This window comes from Brassica napus, chromosome C1 (genome assembly GCF_020379485.1).
Source record: "Brassica napus cultivar Da-Ae chromosome C1, Da-Ae, whole genome shotgun sequence".
NCBI classification, from domain to species: Eukaryota; Viridiplantae; Streptophyta; class Magnoliopsida; order Brassicales; family Brassicaceae; genus Brassica; species Brassica napus.
In genome coordinates, this window is record NC_063444.1 from 24457710 (window position 1) to 24478201 (window position 20492).

At 46.9% G+C, this 20492-nt stretch overlaps 1 protein-coding gene across 1 annotated transcript; it reads right to left on the reverse strand.

Annotated features, from left to right (window-relative positions):
* Positions 1-290: 290 nt before the first annotated feature.
* Positions 291-1734, reverse strand: LOC106373559. The gene is made up of 3 exons (XM_048743799.1): positions 1657-1734; positions 611-1446; positions 291-468 (listed from the first exon to the last, which is right to left on the reverse strand). The coding sequence occupies exons 1-3, from the start codon at positions 1732-1734 to the stop codon at positions 291-293; spliced, it is 1092 nt and encodes a 363-aa protein (XP_048599756.1).
* Between the last annotated feature and the right edge of the window lie 18758 nt (positions 1735-20492).

Consider the following 20492-nt stretch of genomic DNA (forward strand, 5'->3'; position numbering starts at 1 on the left):
GGCTTGGCTGCCTCAAGGTCATGCTTGGCGTTCCAGGTGCTTTTCTTCGCGGCTGCGTGGCTTATGCTGCTGATCTCTGAACCGCCCGATATGACATGAATCACTCGGTCTGGTCGAGGTGGCGAGACGGGAGCAGCTTCAGTGGGCTTTCCTGTTGTCTCCTTGCTTAGATGGCTCTTGGCCTTCTCGGAAAGGAACTCCCTGAGGTGTCCTTTCTTAAGCAGCTCGTTGGCCTCAATCTTTAGTGCGACGCAGTCCTCCATTTTGCGACCGTGGTCTCGGTGGAAGTCTTAGAAACCAGGGTTCCGGAAAGAGTCGGGTGCTTTCATCTTCTGAGGCCACTTGACCTGTTGGCCCATATGCCTCAAAACATTCATCAGCTCCGGATTTGAGACGAAGAGGTGAGAGAGGTCAGGCCACGTGGACATTGTCATCCCTTCTGCCTTCTCGATCGGCCGGTTCTGGTATCTGCCCCGGTTTCGATTTCAGGAGTCCCTGGCTGGTCTTAAAGAGGGTTTCTTGTCTCGCTCGGTTTGGTCTGACCTGATCGTCTTGGGATTTGCTTTTGTTGCGCCTTAGTGCGGCTGGCGACATCTTCCTCCCATTTTACCTGCGCCCAGGCTCGAGATAGGACGTCTTCCATGGTTTGCACTGGTATTTGGTTAACTCCTTATAGAGGTCCCCATCGGGGAGCAGGCCTCTCTTGAAGGCGGAGATAGCAGTGGGGATGCTGCATTCGGGAATAGCCACCTTCTCATGATTGAAGCGGGTTATGTAGCCTCGTAGGGGTTCCGCCCGGTGCTGGAGGATTTCGTAGAGGCCATCAGAGGTTTTCTCCAGGTCCCTGCTGCTGGCGAATTGTTCCACGAATTTATCGCTGAGAACCGCGAAGGAGGCTATGGACCTGGAGGGTAGGATTATGTACCATTGCAGAGCGGGTCCGGTCAGGGTGGACCCGGACCCTTTGCACATGGTAGCTTTGCGTGACTCCTTTGGGAGTGCTTCGGTGAGCATCCTTTGTCTGCATTGGGTGACGTGGTCATCCGGATCAGTGGTGCCGTCATACGCCTTTATGCTGGGGAAGGAGAACTTCCCTGGCATCTCGATCAAGGTGATCTCATCCGTGAAAGGATTATCGGCATAAGAGTCGGAGTTTCTCTTCCGGATGGGGGGAGCTACTTCTGGGAGCCTCTCTACCATGGACTGCATGGCATCAAGCCTCTTGGAGAACATCTGTTCCAGGTAAGCGACCATAGGAGACTCCACTTTCGTTGCTCCATCAGGCGCTTCCTTATCGGGTTCCGGCTCAGATTCGCTGTCTTCCACATCATAGGTCTGAGCATCCTTAGCCTTTTCGGGCGTTGATACGTCTCTTCCCGACGCCGTAGGTGGGAGATTCGCATCCGTTCCGGAGTTGGGTGTCTCCAGAGTCGGTATGGGGCGGATCTGAGTCCGGAATCGACGCTTCTTGTTACTCGCCGTGTTGAGGGCTTGGTTCTCGTCTCAGAGGTTAAGATTCTCCGATTCGAGCTGGCTGAGCTTCTCGGCGCTCTGCTCCAGTTGCTTGGAGTGTTCGTTGAGCTTCTCCTTCAAGCTCTAGAATTCCGAGGAGAGCTCGGGATTGGTCTCCTCTCGAGTTTTATGCAACTCAGTTACTTGACTTTGCAGGCCATCGATTTGCCTCTGCAGTTCGGCTTCTCTTTGGGTAGCTTCGGGTAGCTCGTCCACCGCCATTATCATGTAGTTTAGATTACTCCCCTCCTTCTAGCGCCAAACTGTTAGGGGATTTTTGTGTAGCATCTTTGTGAGTACCATGGAACGATGGACAAGGCTAGTATTTGTATTGATTTGCAAGTAAGAAAGTTGAAAGAGACGTTTTATTAGATCAAAGAGCTGGAACTACAACAAGAACCCTAGTTCTAGCCGCATAGCTCTAATCTCTAAGTCTCAAAGTGTCGATCCCTTGCTTTAGGGTTTAGGTTCCCTTTATATAATCTTCTTAAGGCGGGCCTTACTCGGTTGGAGTAGCTTAAACTCTTCCATATTCGGAAATATAGAAGGTTCTCCTTATCGGAAATTTTCCTTTTCCCGGCAGAAGGGGGCGGTCCCTGGGACCGGACCCGTAATACTTCATAGCGGGGAATCGGGGTGCCTCCTAGCGGGGACCCAGAGGCCGGTGTCCTGCCTCGGGTCTGGAGAAATTCAATACCTGAGTATTTTTCCCCAACACCTCTTATGTCGGGCACTTTCCAACATTCAAGACCGTCTCAAAGGTCTTGCAATCTGGTTTCTGGTGGCCCACAATGTTCCGTGATGCTCAAGCTTTCATCTCAAAGTGCAATTCGTGCCAAAGACAAGGGAACATCAGCAAGAGGAACAAGATGTCTCAGAACTTCATACTCGAGATCGAGGTATACGACTTTTGGGGGATAGACTTCATGGGACCATTTCCACCCTCATATATGAACGAGTACATCCTAGTTGTTGGGGAAAAATATTCCATGAAGAGATTACTCCAGCTTCCGTCTTCCAGGTCTCTGCCCCCTGGGTCCGGGTTCCTGCCTCTGGGTCCCGGGTACCTGCCCCCAGGTCTGGGTCCTGCCTCCGGTCACGGGTCCTGCCTCCGGTCACGGGTCCCTTCCCCCAGGTCTGGGACCTTCCTCCGTCTTCCAGGCCAAATGATTTCTCCTGACTTAAGATAAATGGAAATCTTCCATTTATCAGGTAACCAGCTTAGAGAAGAAGGAATTTTCCTAAATCCAAGAGAAGAGGAAGTATTCTAATATGATAAGCCGCCCTTGAGAAGAATGGAACGATTCTATTATCTAAGGATATATGGAATATTTCCAAACCCTGAGAGAAAGGCACGACCTCCATCATAAAGATAGGTTTCTAGACCTAGAAAAAGGGGAAGAGGTCCATCTATGAGAACACGTCCATCTATGAGAAAACATCCAGCTCCAGAGCTCACGAATTCAACAGACGCCAAGGCTATATTTCACCCCGAGAAGATCTTCTCCTACGAGAGGTCTATGACAGGCTGATCCCGGCGATTACTACCATGAAGATGACGTCCTATGCTCTCTGCAGCACGCCTACAACTCCACATACTGGCCCAGGCCACGATCTCCAGCCCACCGACAGGGACACGCCATGCTCATCAAAGCATATCGAAGCTCCATGCTCCCTGCAGCATATCGAATACTCCACCATCTGTTCCGCCCATGTGCCCCATAGAACTGATGACTCCTATCACCTACAAGGCCACGTACCCATCCAGGCTACGTGCCTCCATCAGAGCTATGTGCTCCTTAGGCCATGTGCCCATTAGGCTACGCGCGCACTTAGGCTCCGTGCCTCCACCAATACATGAACTACTAACGGCTTGTCCCTCATTGAAGGGAACGTAGGCAATCTCCCCTGAAGGATGCAGCTATAAATCCCAAACATCTTCCTCGGTTCCTCAAGGACTCTGGGAACCGAAATTCGCACTGTCCATTTACGTTTAAATTAGGAAACTAGGAAAACCCTAATTTCCCAGAGGTCCTGGATCTCTGCGAGAGCCAACGGCAAGTGACCAAATATATGCGGAAAATCATGAAAAGATAACAAACAAGTTTAGAGAAAACAGTAGATCTTATTTCGAGTCCGCGTGAGAGCGTTGCGATCATTACAAGAGATCATAAAAGCTTTGGCCGCAAAGGCTTTCAGCGAGTTACGTAGTTCTAGCGGCCTAAAAGCTCAAACCTAGTTGACTCGTAGCTTGATAACAAAAGACGAAGAAAATACAGAAAAGGTTTTTGATTGATTTCGGACTGAACCTTATGAAAGGCTGCCTACCTACCCCTTTCGAGGATCAAGCCAAACGTAGTTCAAGAGTGAACCAAGAGATCGAACTGCTTGTGCACATTCGTCTGGTAATCGGGTGCCAGTCATAGAAACAGAGCATGTCCAGAATAATGCCTCAGAGTTTCTAAGTGCCGAGAGTTCTGAGTCTAAAAAGTTGTCCCTCATGCCTCTCGCCTAGGACTCCTTATATACTCGCTCCAAGGTCGGCTTACGCTTTTCCCCTTCTGCCCTTAAGCCGTCATAGCCTAAAAATGGAGATATTCCATTTTTCCCGATCTTCGTAATTATCTTCAAAATTTCGTATTTATCCGTGGAAACTTGACATTTATCTTTCTTTGCAAACCAAGCGTAAACCATCATGCGGCTTACGGGCTGTTGGTTAAGAAATCGTAAGTTGGGCCTCGAGTCATGTCTTAGGTCCCTTTGGGCCGTCTTCTGACTCGAAACGTTTATTACGGCTTCTTTCGATAAAGAACGAAGTTTCCGCGGTTTTTACCGTAAAGTTTGATCGATGACTTAGAATGGCGGGAAACATGAAATGGGTTCCCTACGGTCTTCGGGAGGTAGCATCGAAGGGTAGACGAGAATGCATGGACTAATGTCGTATCGACGTTTTGGAAGAGCTCGGTCGCTACGTAGCGACCGAGCTTGGCTCGAGCTCGGTCGCTACGTAGCGACCGAGCGGGACGTGTGCTCGGTCGCTTCGTAGCGACCGTGCGACCTTTTTCGGACTTTTCTCCGATTTTTCGTGAATGTGTTTTCTCTGCAAGATTCTTCGTAAAAATAAATATTTTTCGAAGATTTATTTTTCGTAAAAACGTTCATGCCGATTTTTACGGACTTTCAGACATTGATTCCGTCGTGACCGATTTTGACCCCAACAGTTAGCCCCCCAGCTCGTTAGAACCATGAGCCTACAGCGTGAGGTTCTAGCGAGTGGCTTGGCAAGTTAGGCAAGTTAGGTGAGTTAGGCGGAATTAATGGTGGAAAAAGTCTGTGGTAAGTTGTTTTCTCGCTCTAGAACGCGATAAGATTGGGGATGCGCCTTATGACGGCTGCCTACGTACCCTTGTTGAAGGGATCAAGCCTTTCGTAGTTCGTCGTGGAGTTAAGGTTCTTATGACTTGTTTTCCAGCGAGACCTTTACGGTCTAGTTTTTATGTAGAGGTTATCAGGCGTGTTGCTGCCGATGGCATTTTATATGGGTGTAGAAGGAAGACTACGAGTTTTCATCTCGTAATCTAACTCTGTGTGAACTGCTATATCCGTGATCTGTTTCGAGTGTTTTCCGCAGTGTGTAAACTTGCGGGATTTCTGAAGACGCTCGAATATTGGCAAAGAGACAAATTTTGGGATCTCGTATCAAGGTTTTTGATACTATGCCTAGAGATGTTAGAGACCAGTGCGCTGGGTTTAGGGCAAGACCTAGGTTTACTCCTGGTTTTAGAGGGTGCGATGACGAATTCGACTTACGTATCCCGTTTCAGTTTCATCCTGATTCCATACCGATTTAAAGTCCGCGATAGGTTCTCGGCTTATACGACTTGTATGGTTGGAACTGAGCATCTCTCCAAGGATAATTTTTAAGCCTCCTGGAAGTGCTGACCAAAAATTTTGGGTTTCTTTTATAGCGCTATTATCCTTGTGTCGGATGTACGAGAGTCATCTCTACGAGATGGTTAAGTCTGTTTAGGACGTTAAGAGTTTGTTGTGATCAGCAACAAACTTAATGGTTAAAATTACCGTTTCGAGTCTTCGCGAAGGATATGTTTTGAGAAGATGTTAGTGCGTATGACTGTCTGGTCTTCCAAGAAAGTGTTTTTATCGAGGAAGGAAATTTCGTCGAAGAACGAATCTTCAGGCGTCTGCGACGTCTCGCGATGCTGAAGATTTGTTATTCTTTCGTATGTCGCGTTTCATGCTTGAAATGTTCGCGGGCTTGAAGATGTTTCGCGATGTTGCAAGGGATTAGTCTTAGCCCTGCGTTTGGGAAACATTCTGGTTTGACTACGGATGTTCGCAGCCAGAATTGTTGTTCCTGTTTGGATTTGATTTGCGATCGAGGAGTTAGGACCAAGGGGTCGCGTAAATTTGTCCCCGAAAAGAGGCATCCTCCTATACCGTGCTTTGTGTGGTGTTGGCCTTCCGAGATTTCTTTCGTGTCTATTTGAGGATGTTCCATATAGCTATAGGAGCTATGTTACGAGTTTTCCTTACATGCCTCATTTTACGAGTAAAACACAGCGGGCTTAAAGTGAATCGTATTATATGGAACTTGGTCGATTTTTGACAAGTGGAACCTTTCCATTAACTGTTTGGTTGTTAGGACTGAGTTTTGTTATGAGGAATTTACCGTATGATTCCCGTTTTTGGGTGGTACGATAATTGTTTGTGTAATCGTTCCTTGGCGTTTCAAGACAAATTCTGGATTACCGTTTAGCCGTCAAGTTATTGGAGCGGTGGTCGCTCAATTGTTTTGGCTTTGCATGAAGGTTGTGCTCAGCTTTATAGCCAAGGACGTTGTTGCCAAAGGATTAGACCATGACACTTTCGTGCTATCAATAAGGTCAAGTCGGTTAGCATCGTCCTTAAAGGGGATGCTGTAACCTAGTTCGGCTTCAAAGGAAAGGCGTAATTGGGCGAGTGACGAATGGCGTTTATCGAGATTGATAGGCCGAGTATGACAATGGTGGTAGAAAATGTTTTTCCACTTTAGGGTTAATTTATACGATGAAAGTTTCGTATAACGTTTCCTTTATTCGTATGGAAGTTGTTTCCTTTGTTTTCCGAGGGAGATAAAGCCTAGGAAGCTCGATACAGAGCCCGTGCTGAGTCAGTTGCGGGGTGATTTCCTGCTCGGACATGACCAAGCGGAATGAGAGCGGATGCCAGTGAGTCGGGGGGCTAAAGAATGAGACCTTTCAGATCGTGGTGCGAGGAAGTAAAGTTTATATTGGTCGTCCAATGTCGGATCATACAGCTTGGTTTTTTTCTATAAGGAAGGTACTTTTTCGTAAATCATGTTACGTTTACTTTCGAAAGTTACTTCATATGACATGATCTGATTATACGAAGGATTTTTTGCGTAAGTAATGGGCGACCGGTTTTTACGAATTTATTAAATTGACGCGACATATGGAGATGTCAAAATAACGATGTTTCCGCAGCTTGGCTCGAGCTTGGTCGCTACGTAGCGACCGAGCGGAACGGACGCTAGGTCGCTACGTAGCGGCTGAGCGGAACGGACGCTCGATGGCTACGTAGCGACTGAGCGGGATGGATGCTCGGTCGCTTCGTAGCGACCGAGCGGGACGTGCGCTCGGTCGCTTCGTAGCGACCGTGCGCTCGGTCGCTTCGCAGCAACTGTGCGACCTTTTTCGGGCTTTTCTCCAATTTTTCCTGAATGTGTTTTCTCCGCAAAATTCTTCGTAAAAATAAATCTTTTTCGAAGATTTGTTTTTCGTAAAAACGTTCATGCCGATTTTTACGGAATTTCAGACATTGATTCCGTCGTGACCGATTTTGACCCTAACAAGGACCAACCTTGGTAACCGGAACCCTCAACTACAGATCAAGAGGCACCCAGGGACCGACCTTGGAATCGGGACCATCAATTGCAGACCCAGAAGACCATGCGGGTCTCCTGGATGGCAGTCTCCTAAGAGCAAGACCCCCCGGGTTCATCAACTATCAAGGCTGGAGAGTACACTACGACGAGATGTTTCCTTCTCCCTATCATACCGTAGAACTGAGAACGGATCGCTTGTACACAAAAATCCCCTAACAGTTTGGCGCTAGAAGGAGGGGCAGTCATATACTACGTGATGATGTGATAGGAAGGAGGAACATTACGTGTATTCTCTCAAAAATCTCTGAACCCCAACCACCTGGGGGCAAGAAACGACTTACTCTCATCAGATCTAAAGCTCGCGCGACTTCGAATCCCTCCTCAACAACATTTGGTTCCGCCGGTTCCAGTCTCTGGTTCCTGCCGACTCCCGGTCCCAGCCTGGAATCGCCCTTCAACAACATCTGGTTCCCCTCGGCTCCAGGGGCAGTCTCCACCAACATCAGGATCAGTGGATAGCAAGCCCTAGACGCCACCGATGCGTCCAGGCTCATAATTCCGCCTCATATGAGAAAGATACAAGGTTCTCAAGCGGGACACAATATTTTCCGGCCAGGTTTACAACTTGGAAGAATTCCAAAGACAGGAGGAGTCATAAGAAGACCTCCTGGAAATACCGCAGGTGTACCAGGCAACCACTAAGAGGTAACCGGAGAACCACCTTTCTCTTTAGCCTTTAGAATCTAAGTGGTAGTGGAATCCAAGATAAGACTGATAGCTGGGTGGATAGAACGCCTTTTAGTACTCATCAAATTCCATCGGAGTTGTTCCGCGAAAGGATCCCTGCCAAGCGCCGGGAACACTGCCTCTCTGCCTCCTGCAAAGGAGCCGAAGAAAAACGCGAACTCTACATTAGGACGTGCTGGCCTTCTGATTCTTGGGTCCAATTAGAGCAAAGGAGAGTGAAAGAAGCCGGAGAACACACGTTCCAGCTACTATTCACCTCTGGGTTCCGGGTTCCAGCTACTATTCATCTCTGGGTTCTGGGTTCCAGCTTCCAGCTTCCAGGTTCCGGATCCTAGGTCCCGGATCCCAGGTCCTGGATCCCAGGTCCCGAATCCCAGGTCCCGGATCCACGTCCCGGGTCTACGGCTACCCACCTTACATAGAGGTGAAATCCAATGGCTCCGCGAAAAAGCAAGCTCCGACCACCTTACAACCGCTTTTCCCGGCAACAAACCCTGATATACCTCTAAAGGAAATTAAGGCCTTTTACCCCCTACAAACTCCCGGGGAAACTCAGGATCCGTGTCTCTCCAAGTCTCCAAGGCTGCACCCCTCGAAAAGTTGTAAGAAACGGAATTTCCCAGTGAAGGACTCAAGAATACGCTAGTCTACAAGGAAGTAGGTCCAAGGCACGTACCTTCCTGAATTTCTACGAAAGAGATAACTGAGAGAAAAGAGGGGGCAAACGAGTTAACACTCAACCCAAGGAGCAAACATGCGTCAACAAATCTTGTTGGCTTGCCCACTAAAGGAGGATTCAAGACAAAGCGACGGGTCATTTAGTGTCATCCAAGAAACGCTGAGAGTGGCTCACCCAAGAGGGAGCAGAGAGCGGGCAGAAGAAGTTACTAAACGACATCGACAAAAAGAGAATATCTACAGATCCTCATGTGCCAGAGCACTAGTCCAAAGGAGCCTCCAGGTTCTCAAGGATAAATCTACTGGTCCTCCAAGGGAAGTAGCCTCCACGCCTCAACAAAGATCTCCATTCCTCCAAGGTCCTGTTACAAGTCAAAGGACCATGTATCCAGCTGACGAATGTCAAAGCTCACTGAAGCATCAGCAAGTCCATCTCCGTTGAACCCTACATCACTGAGAGAAACCTACGTGGGTTACAAGACCGGAAAGCAAATATTGTCGTCCACTGAAATACAAGATCAAGGTCCCGAATCCTACAAGATCACCTTCGAACGGGTCCAAAACCTGGAAGTACTCATCAAGACCCCGGTCTACCATCTGGAAAAACAACTCTCCTCCAGGTTCCAACATGGTCCAGGCCTAAGAAGAAATCAGAAAAAAGGGAAGCAGCGTCCTGTCCACTATAAGCATGCTGAGATGGAACGACTCCGGTTGGCCAAACTACACATGTTATCTCTCGACTTCACCCATGAAATCGAAAGATAAGGGGAAAACTATTGGTAATAAATAGTTTTGGAAAATACTACTCTTGTTTCCGGGCAGGACCCTGGTCTCCATACACTCGCATGAAGAAGTTCCGACTCCGACTCTGACTACGAAGCTCTGGCTCCGACCTCTGCTTCTATCCTTAACACCAGGTAAAAATGAAAGGTAAAAACTTTCCAAACTCTTACGCAAACGCAATGTACTGTATTCAAACTCAGAGTTTGTACAGGGAGCGACAATGACATTGGGTATGAGACTTAATGCATGAATAGGTCTGATCAACCTGAGTATGCTTGTCAAAACTACCTATAACCCCGGTATAGGCCTAGAGCCATAGAAATATCGGGGCCCCATAAGCAAGAGTACTGTGACACCTCCGGGTTAATTCAAGGAGTTTGCATATTGCATAAGTATTGCCATGTGCAAGGAGCAATACATAAATTCCTGCTTCTCCAGACGTGGAAAGCAGAAAAAGCCTGGCACTTGGGTTTCCGAATCCATAACCAGCACCCCTAGGTCTGATAGTGGCTTTCTGCAGAAAGCAGCATGCAGCACAGGAACTTGATAGTGACCAGTTTCCGAACGGTAGAATGCGAAATCCCAACAGGTACTGATAGTGGCCTCACCTAGGATGGCAGAATACGGTCCCTTAAAATACAAATCAAATACCCCTGGGTTATTAAGAACTTTCGGGTCCCCATGCAGTCTCCGGGTCCTGAACAAATTTCTTCAGGACCTGGAAAAGGTAAACCTCCAGGTTCTTTATAACCCCCGGGTCCAAATACGAACTCAGGGTCTAGAGGAACCTCCGGGTTCCCAATCAACCTCCGGGTCCCTAAACGACCTCAGGATCCTAAATACGACCTCAGGGTCTAGAGGAACCTCCGGGTTCCCCCATCGACCTCTGGGTCCTCACTCAACCTCCGGGTTCTAAAGGCGATCTTCGGGTCTAGGGCAGCCTCTGGGCTCCAGAAACAACCTTCGGGTCCCAACAACATCTCCGGATTCTGAAGCAGTACCACGGTTCCTTTCGATCCCAGGATCCTGCCATTAAATCTCTGGGTCCCTAAGAGAGACCTGCTATCTCTTCGGAAAAATTCACGAGTAACCTATACTCCAGGTTCACGAGTCTAACAGATCTTGTTCCGTCTTTAAGACTTCCCAAAGGATAGCTGGACGACGCAAAGGAAGACACTGCTCCAAAAAGCCTACCTAGCAATCAACGAGAGTCTACCCGACGAAGATGACTTCGAGTCGAAAAGAGATACGGGAAGGTCCCCTTGAAGGTCCACACAACCATCAGGCCCTCGGACGAAAATCCTTATAACCTAAGGGTTCCCGGACTAAGGTCCATGCAAGCAATGGGTTCCTTGACTAAAGTCCATCCAGCCTCTGGGTTCCTGGATGAAAGTCTATACAACCTCCGATCACATCCTCGAACCTATGGGTTTCAGAAAGATGTATCTCTAAACCTCCAGATTTTGGGAGAGCATGCCTAGGATCCTCTGGGTTCCATGAAAGCACGACGCAAGGTCATCCCAGCACTGATGGTGGCTTACCTCCGAGGGGCAGATTGCGGTACTACATAGTTGAGAGTGGCCAAGAATCAATGGCAGAGTTCAACCAAATGTTTCCACCTTCTTTATTTGGCATGGAAACTACTGCTCGCCGCAAACAACATGTCCAAGAAATCTACTCTGGTACCAAGAATCAACTAGGTTATCTCCAGGCACCAAGACGAACATGCTGAACGTCCCCTCTGCCAAAAGTCAAGGTACAATCCTGGGACGACGTAAGAAGCTACAGCTACAACATCAACACCTCAAGGAGCATCAAGTATGCTAAACGCAGCAAGGAAACCGGCACAGAGACCCTCCTGAAAGTCCATTACAGCCTTTACGAGCTCGAGAGGAACACGCAAGGCCGGTAGAATCAAGCATGAGAATCCTCAGTTTCGGCCTTCAGGTCTTGCTAAACCTACTCATCCCCCTGGTCCTTAGTCTCGCCAAGATTCTCCCTCTTAGAATTCTTGGGTCATGACCCATACACTCCTCCACACGATTTGTGGAGCCAGAGAGCCTCAAGAAACGCAAACTGAAATCAGGCTTGCACTAAGGCCGAGTACAGCCACAGGAGAAGCACAAGCACCTGGGTATGAGCAGAAGCATCACCCTTTATACAGGCATTCTTGGCTTCTTCATCAAACTTTCTGCCAACTCCGGCAAATCCCCACCGTAGGGGCAATGTCTCATCCTTAAGGAGAAGAAGAAAGTCCTACAGGCCCGACCAGATCTCGCACGACGGTGATGTCCACCCTTAGAGCGTTTACTAGGTCCTACATTGTGGTCCTTCCTGATTCTCCGCTTCCAGGTCATCCGAATCAAAGGTCATACATCTCCAACCAGGCTGCAAATCCTTTCACACCGAGCGCAAGTACATCTGAGAACAATCAACATAGGCAGCGTGATACTACGGTGCAACTTATAAAGTCCTATGAAGAAATTCATGTTTTTTCCTGCCTTCAAACATGAAGCCAGAAAATAAGGGGCAAACCGTTGGGGAAAAATATTCCATGAAGAGATTACTCCAGCTTCCGTCTTCCAGGTCCCTGCCCCCAGGGTCTGGGTTCCTGCCTCTGGGTCCCGGGTCCCTGCCCCCAGGTCTGGGTCCTGCCTCCGGTCACGGGTCGCTGCCCCCAGGTCGGGGACCTTCCTCAGTCTTCCAGGCCAAGTGATTTCGCATGCCTTAAGATAAATAGAAATCTTCCATTTATCAGGTAATCAGCTTAGAGAAGAAGGAATCTTCCTAAATCCAAAATAAAGAGGAAGTATTCCAATATGATAAGCCACCCTTGAGAAAAATGGAAAGATTCTATTATCTAAGGATATATAGAATATTTCCAAACCCTAAGAGAAAGGCACGACCTCCATCATAAAGATAGGTTTCTAAACCTAGAAAAAGGGGAAGAGGTCCATCTATGAGAACACGTCCATCTATGAGAGAAAACATCCAGCTCCAGAGCTGACGAATTCAACAGCCGCCAAGGCTATATTTCACCCCGAGAAGACCTTCTCCTACGAGAGGTCTATGACAGGCTGATCCCGGCGATTACTACCATGAAGATGACGTCCTATGCTCTCTGCAGCACGCCTACAACTCCACATACTGGCCCTGGCCACGATCTCCAGCACACCGACAGGGACACTCCATGCTCATCAAAGCATATCGAAGCTCCATGCTCCCTGCAGCATATCGACTACTCCACCATCTGTTCCGCCCATGTGCCCCATAGAACAGATGACTCCTATCATCTACAAGGCCACGTGCCCATCCAGGCTACGTGCCTCCATCAGAGCTATGTGCTCCTTAGGCCATGTGCCCATTAGGCTACACGCCCACTTAGGCTCCGCGCCTCCACCAATACATGAACTACAAACGGCTTGATCCCTCATTGAAGAGTACGTAAGCAATCCCCCCTGAAGGATGCAGCTATAAATCCCAAACATCTTCCTCGGTTCCTCAAGGACCAACCTTGGTAACCGAAACCCTCAACTACAGATCAGGAGGTACACAGGGACCGACCCTGGAATCCGGACCATCAATTGCAGACCCAGAAGACCCTGTGGCCTTCACCATAGACAAGCAGTCCCTGCCTAACGACCAATCTCCTCCGCTATTACTAACGCACCGACGACATATACTGGCCCATATCTAGATGGCAGTCTCCTAAGAGCAAGACCCCCCGGGTTCATCAACTATCAAGGCGGGAGAATACACTACGACGAGATGTCTCCTTCTCCCTATCATTCCATAGAACTGAGCACGGATCGCTTGTACACAAAAATCCCCTAACACTAGTGGCAGTGGATTATGTTTCGAAGTGGGCGGAGGCAATCGCCAGCCCCACTAATGACGCACGTGTTGTGACCAAGATGTTCAAAACCATCATCTTTCCAAGGTTTGGAGTACCTAGGGTGGTAATAAGCGATGGAGGCACCCACTTCATCAACAAGGTCTTCCAAGGCCTCTTGAAGAAGAACGGTGTCAAGACTAAGGTTGCGACCGCATATCATCCTCAAACAAGTGGCCAAGTGGAAATGTCTAATAGAGAGATCAAGAGCATCTTGCAGAAAACAGTCAGAACCACACGCACGGATTGGTCTCTCAAATTAGATGACGCACTATGGGCTTACAGAACCGCCTACAAGACACCACTAGGGACCACCCCATATCACCTGGTTTATGGCAAGGCGTGTCATCTCCCAGTGGAACTAGTGTACAAGGCGGCATGGGCTGTCAAACTGCTCAACTTCGACATCAACTCAGCCAAGGAGAGGCGCTCCATCCAGATCCACGAGCTAGAGGAGATCAGGCATCTCGATTATGAGAGCACAAAGATCTACAAGGAAAAGACCAAGGCATATCATGACAAGCGGATCATCAGCCGAAGCTTTCAACCGAATGATCAGGTCTTGCTTTTCAATTCCAGGTTGAAGTTGTTCCATGGAAAGTTGAAGTCCAGATGGTCTGAACCGTTTACCATTAAACAGGTCCGCCCCTATGGAGCAGTTGTCCTGCTAGACACGAATGGAGGAGAGTTTGTTGTTAATGGTCAGCGTCTCAAGCCATACCTTGCTGAAACAACAATCGCAGAAGGTGAAAAAATTCCATTATGCGATCCCTCCACAGCCTAATTGGCTACCCAAAGTCAAGCTAGTGACTTAAATCGAGCGCTTGGTGGGAGGCAACCAACTGGTAAGTGTAAATATGTTTTTCCTTTCAATTCTTCTGTAGTTTGTTGTGAGTTTTTGTTTCAGGAAAAAGAAAACTGAAGTTCCCTGGAGGAACAACCCTTAGACTGTTCCCGCTGGAGAAGAGCTGTTCCCGCTGGAGAAGAGCTGTTCCCTCAGGTAAGTCTTCCAAAAATAAATAAATAAATTAAAAAAAAAAAGAGAAGAAGAGGAAGAGGATAGGGTTTTCCTATTTAAGGCTGACCCACCCCACTTCACCACTTAGCCCCCACTCGCCGCAAACTCCTCTCCCTTAAGGAAAGAACCCTAATCCAAATTCTTTAAACTCTCACTCAATTGTCACACTTTTTGGTTCTAATTCTTTGGAATTTCGAGTTCATTCTGTTTTTGCAGTCATCTCTCTCAACCGACCAAGGTAACAAATCGACATCCCCCACGATCGCGCATGCAAATCGCGATTTGTGGCTCTTTCTCTTTTCTTCTTCTCACACTCTCAATTGATATTTGTTAGCAACATCCTTGAATGAATACATCCTAGGTTGCTAGAACGGTAGAAGAATCGAAACTGAAAAGAATATGAACCGCCTTGTTTTGAGATTTGACTGTGAATTGGAAATAGAATCCGACTGTTCGCGCGCCTAGATAATGAGGTTTCACTTGAGTTTGTTGATTGATTCGCTGAATGGTTTAAGTTTATGGTGAATCGCGGGTCCTTATTCTTAATGTTATAGTTAGTTTGTTTGGAAATTGAATGAACATGACTTTAATTGAGAATGGGTACGATTCCATCCTTTCTAGAGAACCCATGAACTGTACTAATCCACAACTGCTTGTTTTGTTTTGCAGATGCCTCCAGGACCAAGAAAAAGTCGGTTAAGACCCCGAAGATCTCCCGCAAGAACTACGTACCACCTCCAAACCACAATGCTCCGGCTTCATACCCATGGCTGCATGAAGGACAAGAGGGTCAGCCAATCAATATCAACGACCCGATGCTCCTCAATTTCAACTGTGAGGGATGGGATAAGGAATCTGCGAAACGGTACAACTCACTCCTCCACATCGAGATCCTCCCCACTCGTTTCGGTCACGCAGACACCCTTGTCTCCCTTGGGCTCGACACTGATGTGTTCGAAACACTCCACGCCATGGGGATCGCTCCTCTCTGCTACCGAACACACAAGCTCTACCCCGACCTCGTCCGGCAAGTGCTCGCTACAGCTCACATCGGGTACGACGACCCTTCCAAGCCTACATATGAGAACTGTTCCTTCTCGTTCATGGCCGACAGCAAGTTATGCTCCCTCTCGCCTGACAAGCTCAACGAGATATATGAGATTTCGTATGAGCGTAGGGAGGTGGCAGTGATTAACAAGTTCACGCCAACAGACCGTTTTTGAGACCTCATTGCGAACGGAACATTCACATCCCGCAAGGCGTACCAGTCCCAGATCAGAAACCCTACTCTAAGGGTGATTGCGAAGATGGTCTCCAACCTCCTATTCGCCAAGGATCAAACCTCGAAGGTTACCAAGGGAGAGCTGCAGATGCTGTACTCAGGGCTTGAGGACGAGATTCGTAGAGCTAGAGACATCCGAATCCAGTCGGTTAACACTAACCCTGGGTACCATCTCATCTGGATGTTCTATTCACGACGGGACTGTTTGATGAGAGCCGAGAACAAGTCCGAGGGGAAAAAGGATCGATGTGGTAGCCTCCTCACTCCTCTCTTCAAGTACTTTGGGATCAATCTCAGATCATACGCGGTCAACCATGAGATCGAGTACATCGACATCCCTTATCTCATCGCTTGCCACATCCTCCACGACGAGTACACCTACAAGTTTGCGGACAGGGAGGGAAACGTGTTGTACTGCAAGCTCCCGCAGCCACACCTCACGAACTTCAGCATGATCGAGAACATCTGCTTCCTGCCTGACCCGAAGTTCATGTGCGCTGATCCACGAGCACCGCCTCCATATTATGATATGGATGATGTCGAAGACATCACACCAGACGAGGACACTGCTTATGATTTGGGTCCACTCGATGATGATGCGGATGACGCGACCTACCGCCGCTGGATGGTTGATTCCCAGCGCAAGAAAAATGGCCTCATGAAGGGGATCCTCAAGGCGATCACAGGTGGTTGGTTCGGCGGACAAGAGGGCAAAACATCCGCGCAAGAGCAGACTCCACAGCAATCACATCGCTCGGGCAAGGAACCGGTTGGATCTAACGCAGCTGGAGTGCGACTACCGCAGAACAGGAGGACCGCTGGTCGCTCCGAGAGCGGGAGTCGGACTGATCCGCCCCACCATCTTATCTCATTGTGTTATCCATTTGAACAATTTATTTTTCCTTGCTTTTATTTCGTTTGTTTGAGCCTTCCTCGATTTATTTTCACAACCAGGGATGGTGTGAAGTAAGTCTGGGGGAAGCGATTGTGTGAAACTAATCTCCCTTTTGTTTCTTTTGGCTTTTATGCTTGAGTCAGTCCTTGTGTTTTTATCGAGTCAGTCCAAACTCTTGTGGGAATTAGGACCCTATTCTGTAATGATCATTTAACCACCTCGTGCTTTAACTTTCTTATTCAGTGAATTTAGCAGTGACGAAAGACCCACACTTGGACCTGGAACAATCCTGACTTATCTCACTTGACTCTCCAGAAGTTTTCAGCCGATCAGGTTAAACCTGGTAGACTTAACTCCACCTAACTTGAACCTAATATTGACTGCAATCTCCTCTTGTTATGGGCATTAGATCAGGGAAACGAGACCTACACTTAGGACTTCTTATTCTTTTACCTATCTTGCTGATCCTGAGTGGCTAGCTCATCTTTTGCTAGTTCCTACCTTGCACCTAAGCCTTTATTCCACCTTCATGCATTATGTTTTTCAATTTCATATGTGCAGATATGTGCAAAAAGGTTGGAGAGGAAAGGATCGACGCAGCCTCTGACTCGTTATCGTTCCAAAGCTTCAAACAGAACAACCGATCCAGAACAGTCAGTTTGAAAATCAGAACAACCTCTCCAGAACAGTCAGTGGAGGACAAGGAAGAATGAGCAGAGTCGCGAATGGCACCAATCATTCCATGCATCACCTCCTTCTCCGTCACACCATCATCTTTGATCTCATCGTTTGTACTATTCAGTTAAAAATAAATGTGTATGTATATACTCTTTTATATGAGATCATTGATGGAGAAGGAGGATTGAAATGAGCAGACGTCAACAACTGGTTGGACGTCGATCCTCTTGAGCCAATTCGGTTAGAGCTAGACGAAGAAGAAGGGCTAAAACGTTTCTGCTTGGCTAGTTGCTCTCTGATGAGATCGATCGCAACTACTTCTACTTGTTTGACATGCCGTCTCTTTTCAGACCGAGATTCTGAATATGAGCTCTTCTTTTGATATTATGAGGATTACGGCAGAAGAATTAAGGAAAGAGAACCACTAGACAATAGAACAAAGAGAGTTGGTACCAACGATAGGGAGCATGGGAACAGTCGGAGCGATAGCTCCAGAATCAGCAAAACGAGTAAGGGGTTGTGGACATCAATGGATCCATCCTCTCTTGCTATTTTGCGCGATATCCTGCAACCACTACAAAAATTGGTAGCCCCTAAACACTCTTTAACTCCACTATAAAATTAGCCTTTTCACACCTAGCCCGTCTACCCTGAATGATGCCTGTGATAAGAGGATCACGCCACTTTTAAATGAATATAGGGAGTTCTGTCTCGATAGTGTGCTTTTTCAGGTTTGAGATGTAGAGTATGGAGCTGATCTTTGAACAGCGATCAGTGGAGGTTCTGGTAAGAGTGTGTAGTCCTAGTTTCCTGCTTATATGGTTCAGAGATTTGAAGTTAAGGTACGGTTATTGAGAAATAGGAGAGTTCCCACACTTTCAAACCTTTTCCCTGTTATTGATACTTGCCTTGTTCGAGGACAAACAAGGATCTAAGTCTGGGGGAATTGATATATGGTGTTTTTGACACCATTGTGTATATGCTTTTTAACTTGTTATCAATGTTTTATCGATTTAGTCCAGTCCTTTTAGAGTCATTTCAGGTCTGGAGTAGACTGAAGAGTTGAAGGAAGAAGCGTGAAGAAAGGAGCAAGAATTGGAGTTTCTCCCGGCGGAACAATTAAGCGGAGCAGTCTGACGGTTGATCCCAATAGGAGCAGTCAGGCGATAGTTCCCGACATTTATGGAAATTTCCATATCTTTCAAAGATTTGCACTAATCACCTATTCTCTCCTCTGATGTCAATGGCGCCTCCAAATAAAAAGTCATCCTTATCTTTATTTTGATTACGCTATTTTTTGCAAGAAGACTAAGACCGATTATTTGGATATTGCTATTGTAAGGGAGATGGATCCTTTTCTTCACCGAGAAGATTATCCTGAACCCTATTGATTTCTCTTAAGATTTATATGCAGTATTATTCAGTTATCATGTCTGGTTCATCTTGTATTATCGCTGAGTAGTTCCCTAGCTCATCTAGGGTTCTAGGGTGTTGATCGCTAAAGCTAGACATAAATAAGTGACCATATTGTGTCTTTGTTCATCTCTGTTCTTAATGCTAGTTATAACCTGATTGTAGATCCTAAAATCTACACTAAGTATTTGATAGTGATCAAGAGTTTAATCAAGGGAAAATAAATGATGTAGGCAACGATATCTTTAGAACACAGCGATGTAATCAGTTTCCAGTAGGCAAAAATGGACTTTTATTGATGAATAAGATCGAATACAATGAGTTAAACAAGATCGAATGTTACAAACGAGATCGTAAAGAGAAAGGATCTAAAGATGGATGAAAACAAGGTCGAAGTGTGGGTGTAGCTCTCTCTAGGGTTTTCAACGTGTCCCTCTTCCTATGCATTGATCTCTTCTTATAACGGGCTGCTCCCATGATCTTCGCAACTGTTCCGTGATCTCCGAATCTTCGAAGTCTCCGTCTGGAGCTCGCGTGCTTGCTTTGGGCTTAGATTCTTCCCAGCCCATATCATTGATCGTGGCCCATTAATGTATTGACCGAAATTGGGTCCAACATTTGTCCCCCAACCTCTTTTGGTTTGAACGAAAAGAAAAGAGGTGTTTTGCTTTAATCCTGATTTCGTCGCTTGGTAACCGGTATGATTTTGGTTTGACTTAATGATAAACTTTGAAGACCATTGTTTGGCGCGTTTTTATTCTTACGCGTAACGGCTATATCAGCCGCCGCTAGGGCGAGTCCTAGGTCATCATTACCCTTCTCGAGAATGACGATAGAGCCGTTAGGGTAGCTATAAATACGTAAGGGATTTTCTTTTTTGTCTCAATTCCGATTCTTCTTCTTCATCTCTTTTTGCTATTGCTTTGAGATTTCTTGATCATTGAACCTGAGATGTCTTCATTATTCAGTTTCCCTCACCCGACGACTACGACTGACGATCTTGAGGATCTCCACACGGTATATGGAGTCGACCGCGCCGTCATTGATAGACCATGAATTTGACCCACTTTCATCCATGGTTATAGGTGTTTTTACTAATAATTATTATATTATAGAGCCTATTTACTATACTTATAAGATCAGGAGTGATTTGGAGATAAGTGATGATTTTGGAGCATTTTGGAGATATTTGGAGCAAGCACCCGAGATGACCATCGAGCTCGACCATCGGTCGATATTGGAGAGGAATAATCGATCGATGTTCATATCATGACATCGATTGACAGCGAAGCGCACAGAAAGACCGTTTGGTCACAGCCGACTTGAAGCCCAAGTTTTCACCAATTTACAAGAATGCCCCTGACGATTTTTAACCTAATTATATAAGATTTGCCACCATGTTAGAGGCAAAGTGTGATTTTCTAGTTTTATTATTTTCACAGCAAGGTTTTCTAGGATTTTTGATAGATTGGAGAGAAGATCCAAAGTTATAATTTGTGATTGAAACTCCATTAATATCTATTTACTATTCTAATGAAGTTTTCTAGCCTAATTGCTGTTATGAATTGCTTAGCCATGTCTGAGTAGTTCCATTGTTAAATTTTAGGGTTTAAATAGGTTAGGAGGGATTAGCCCCAACTATAGATTACTGAGTTGTGGTAATTGTCATTAGGTTTGTTCATTAATGCA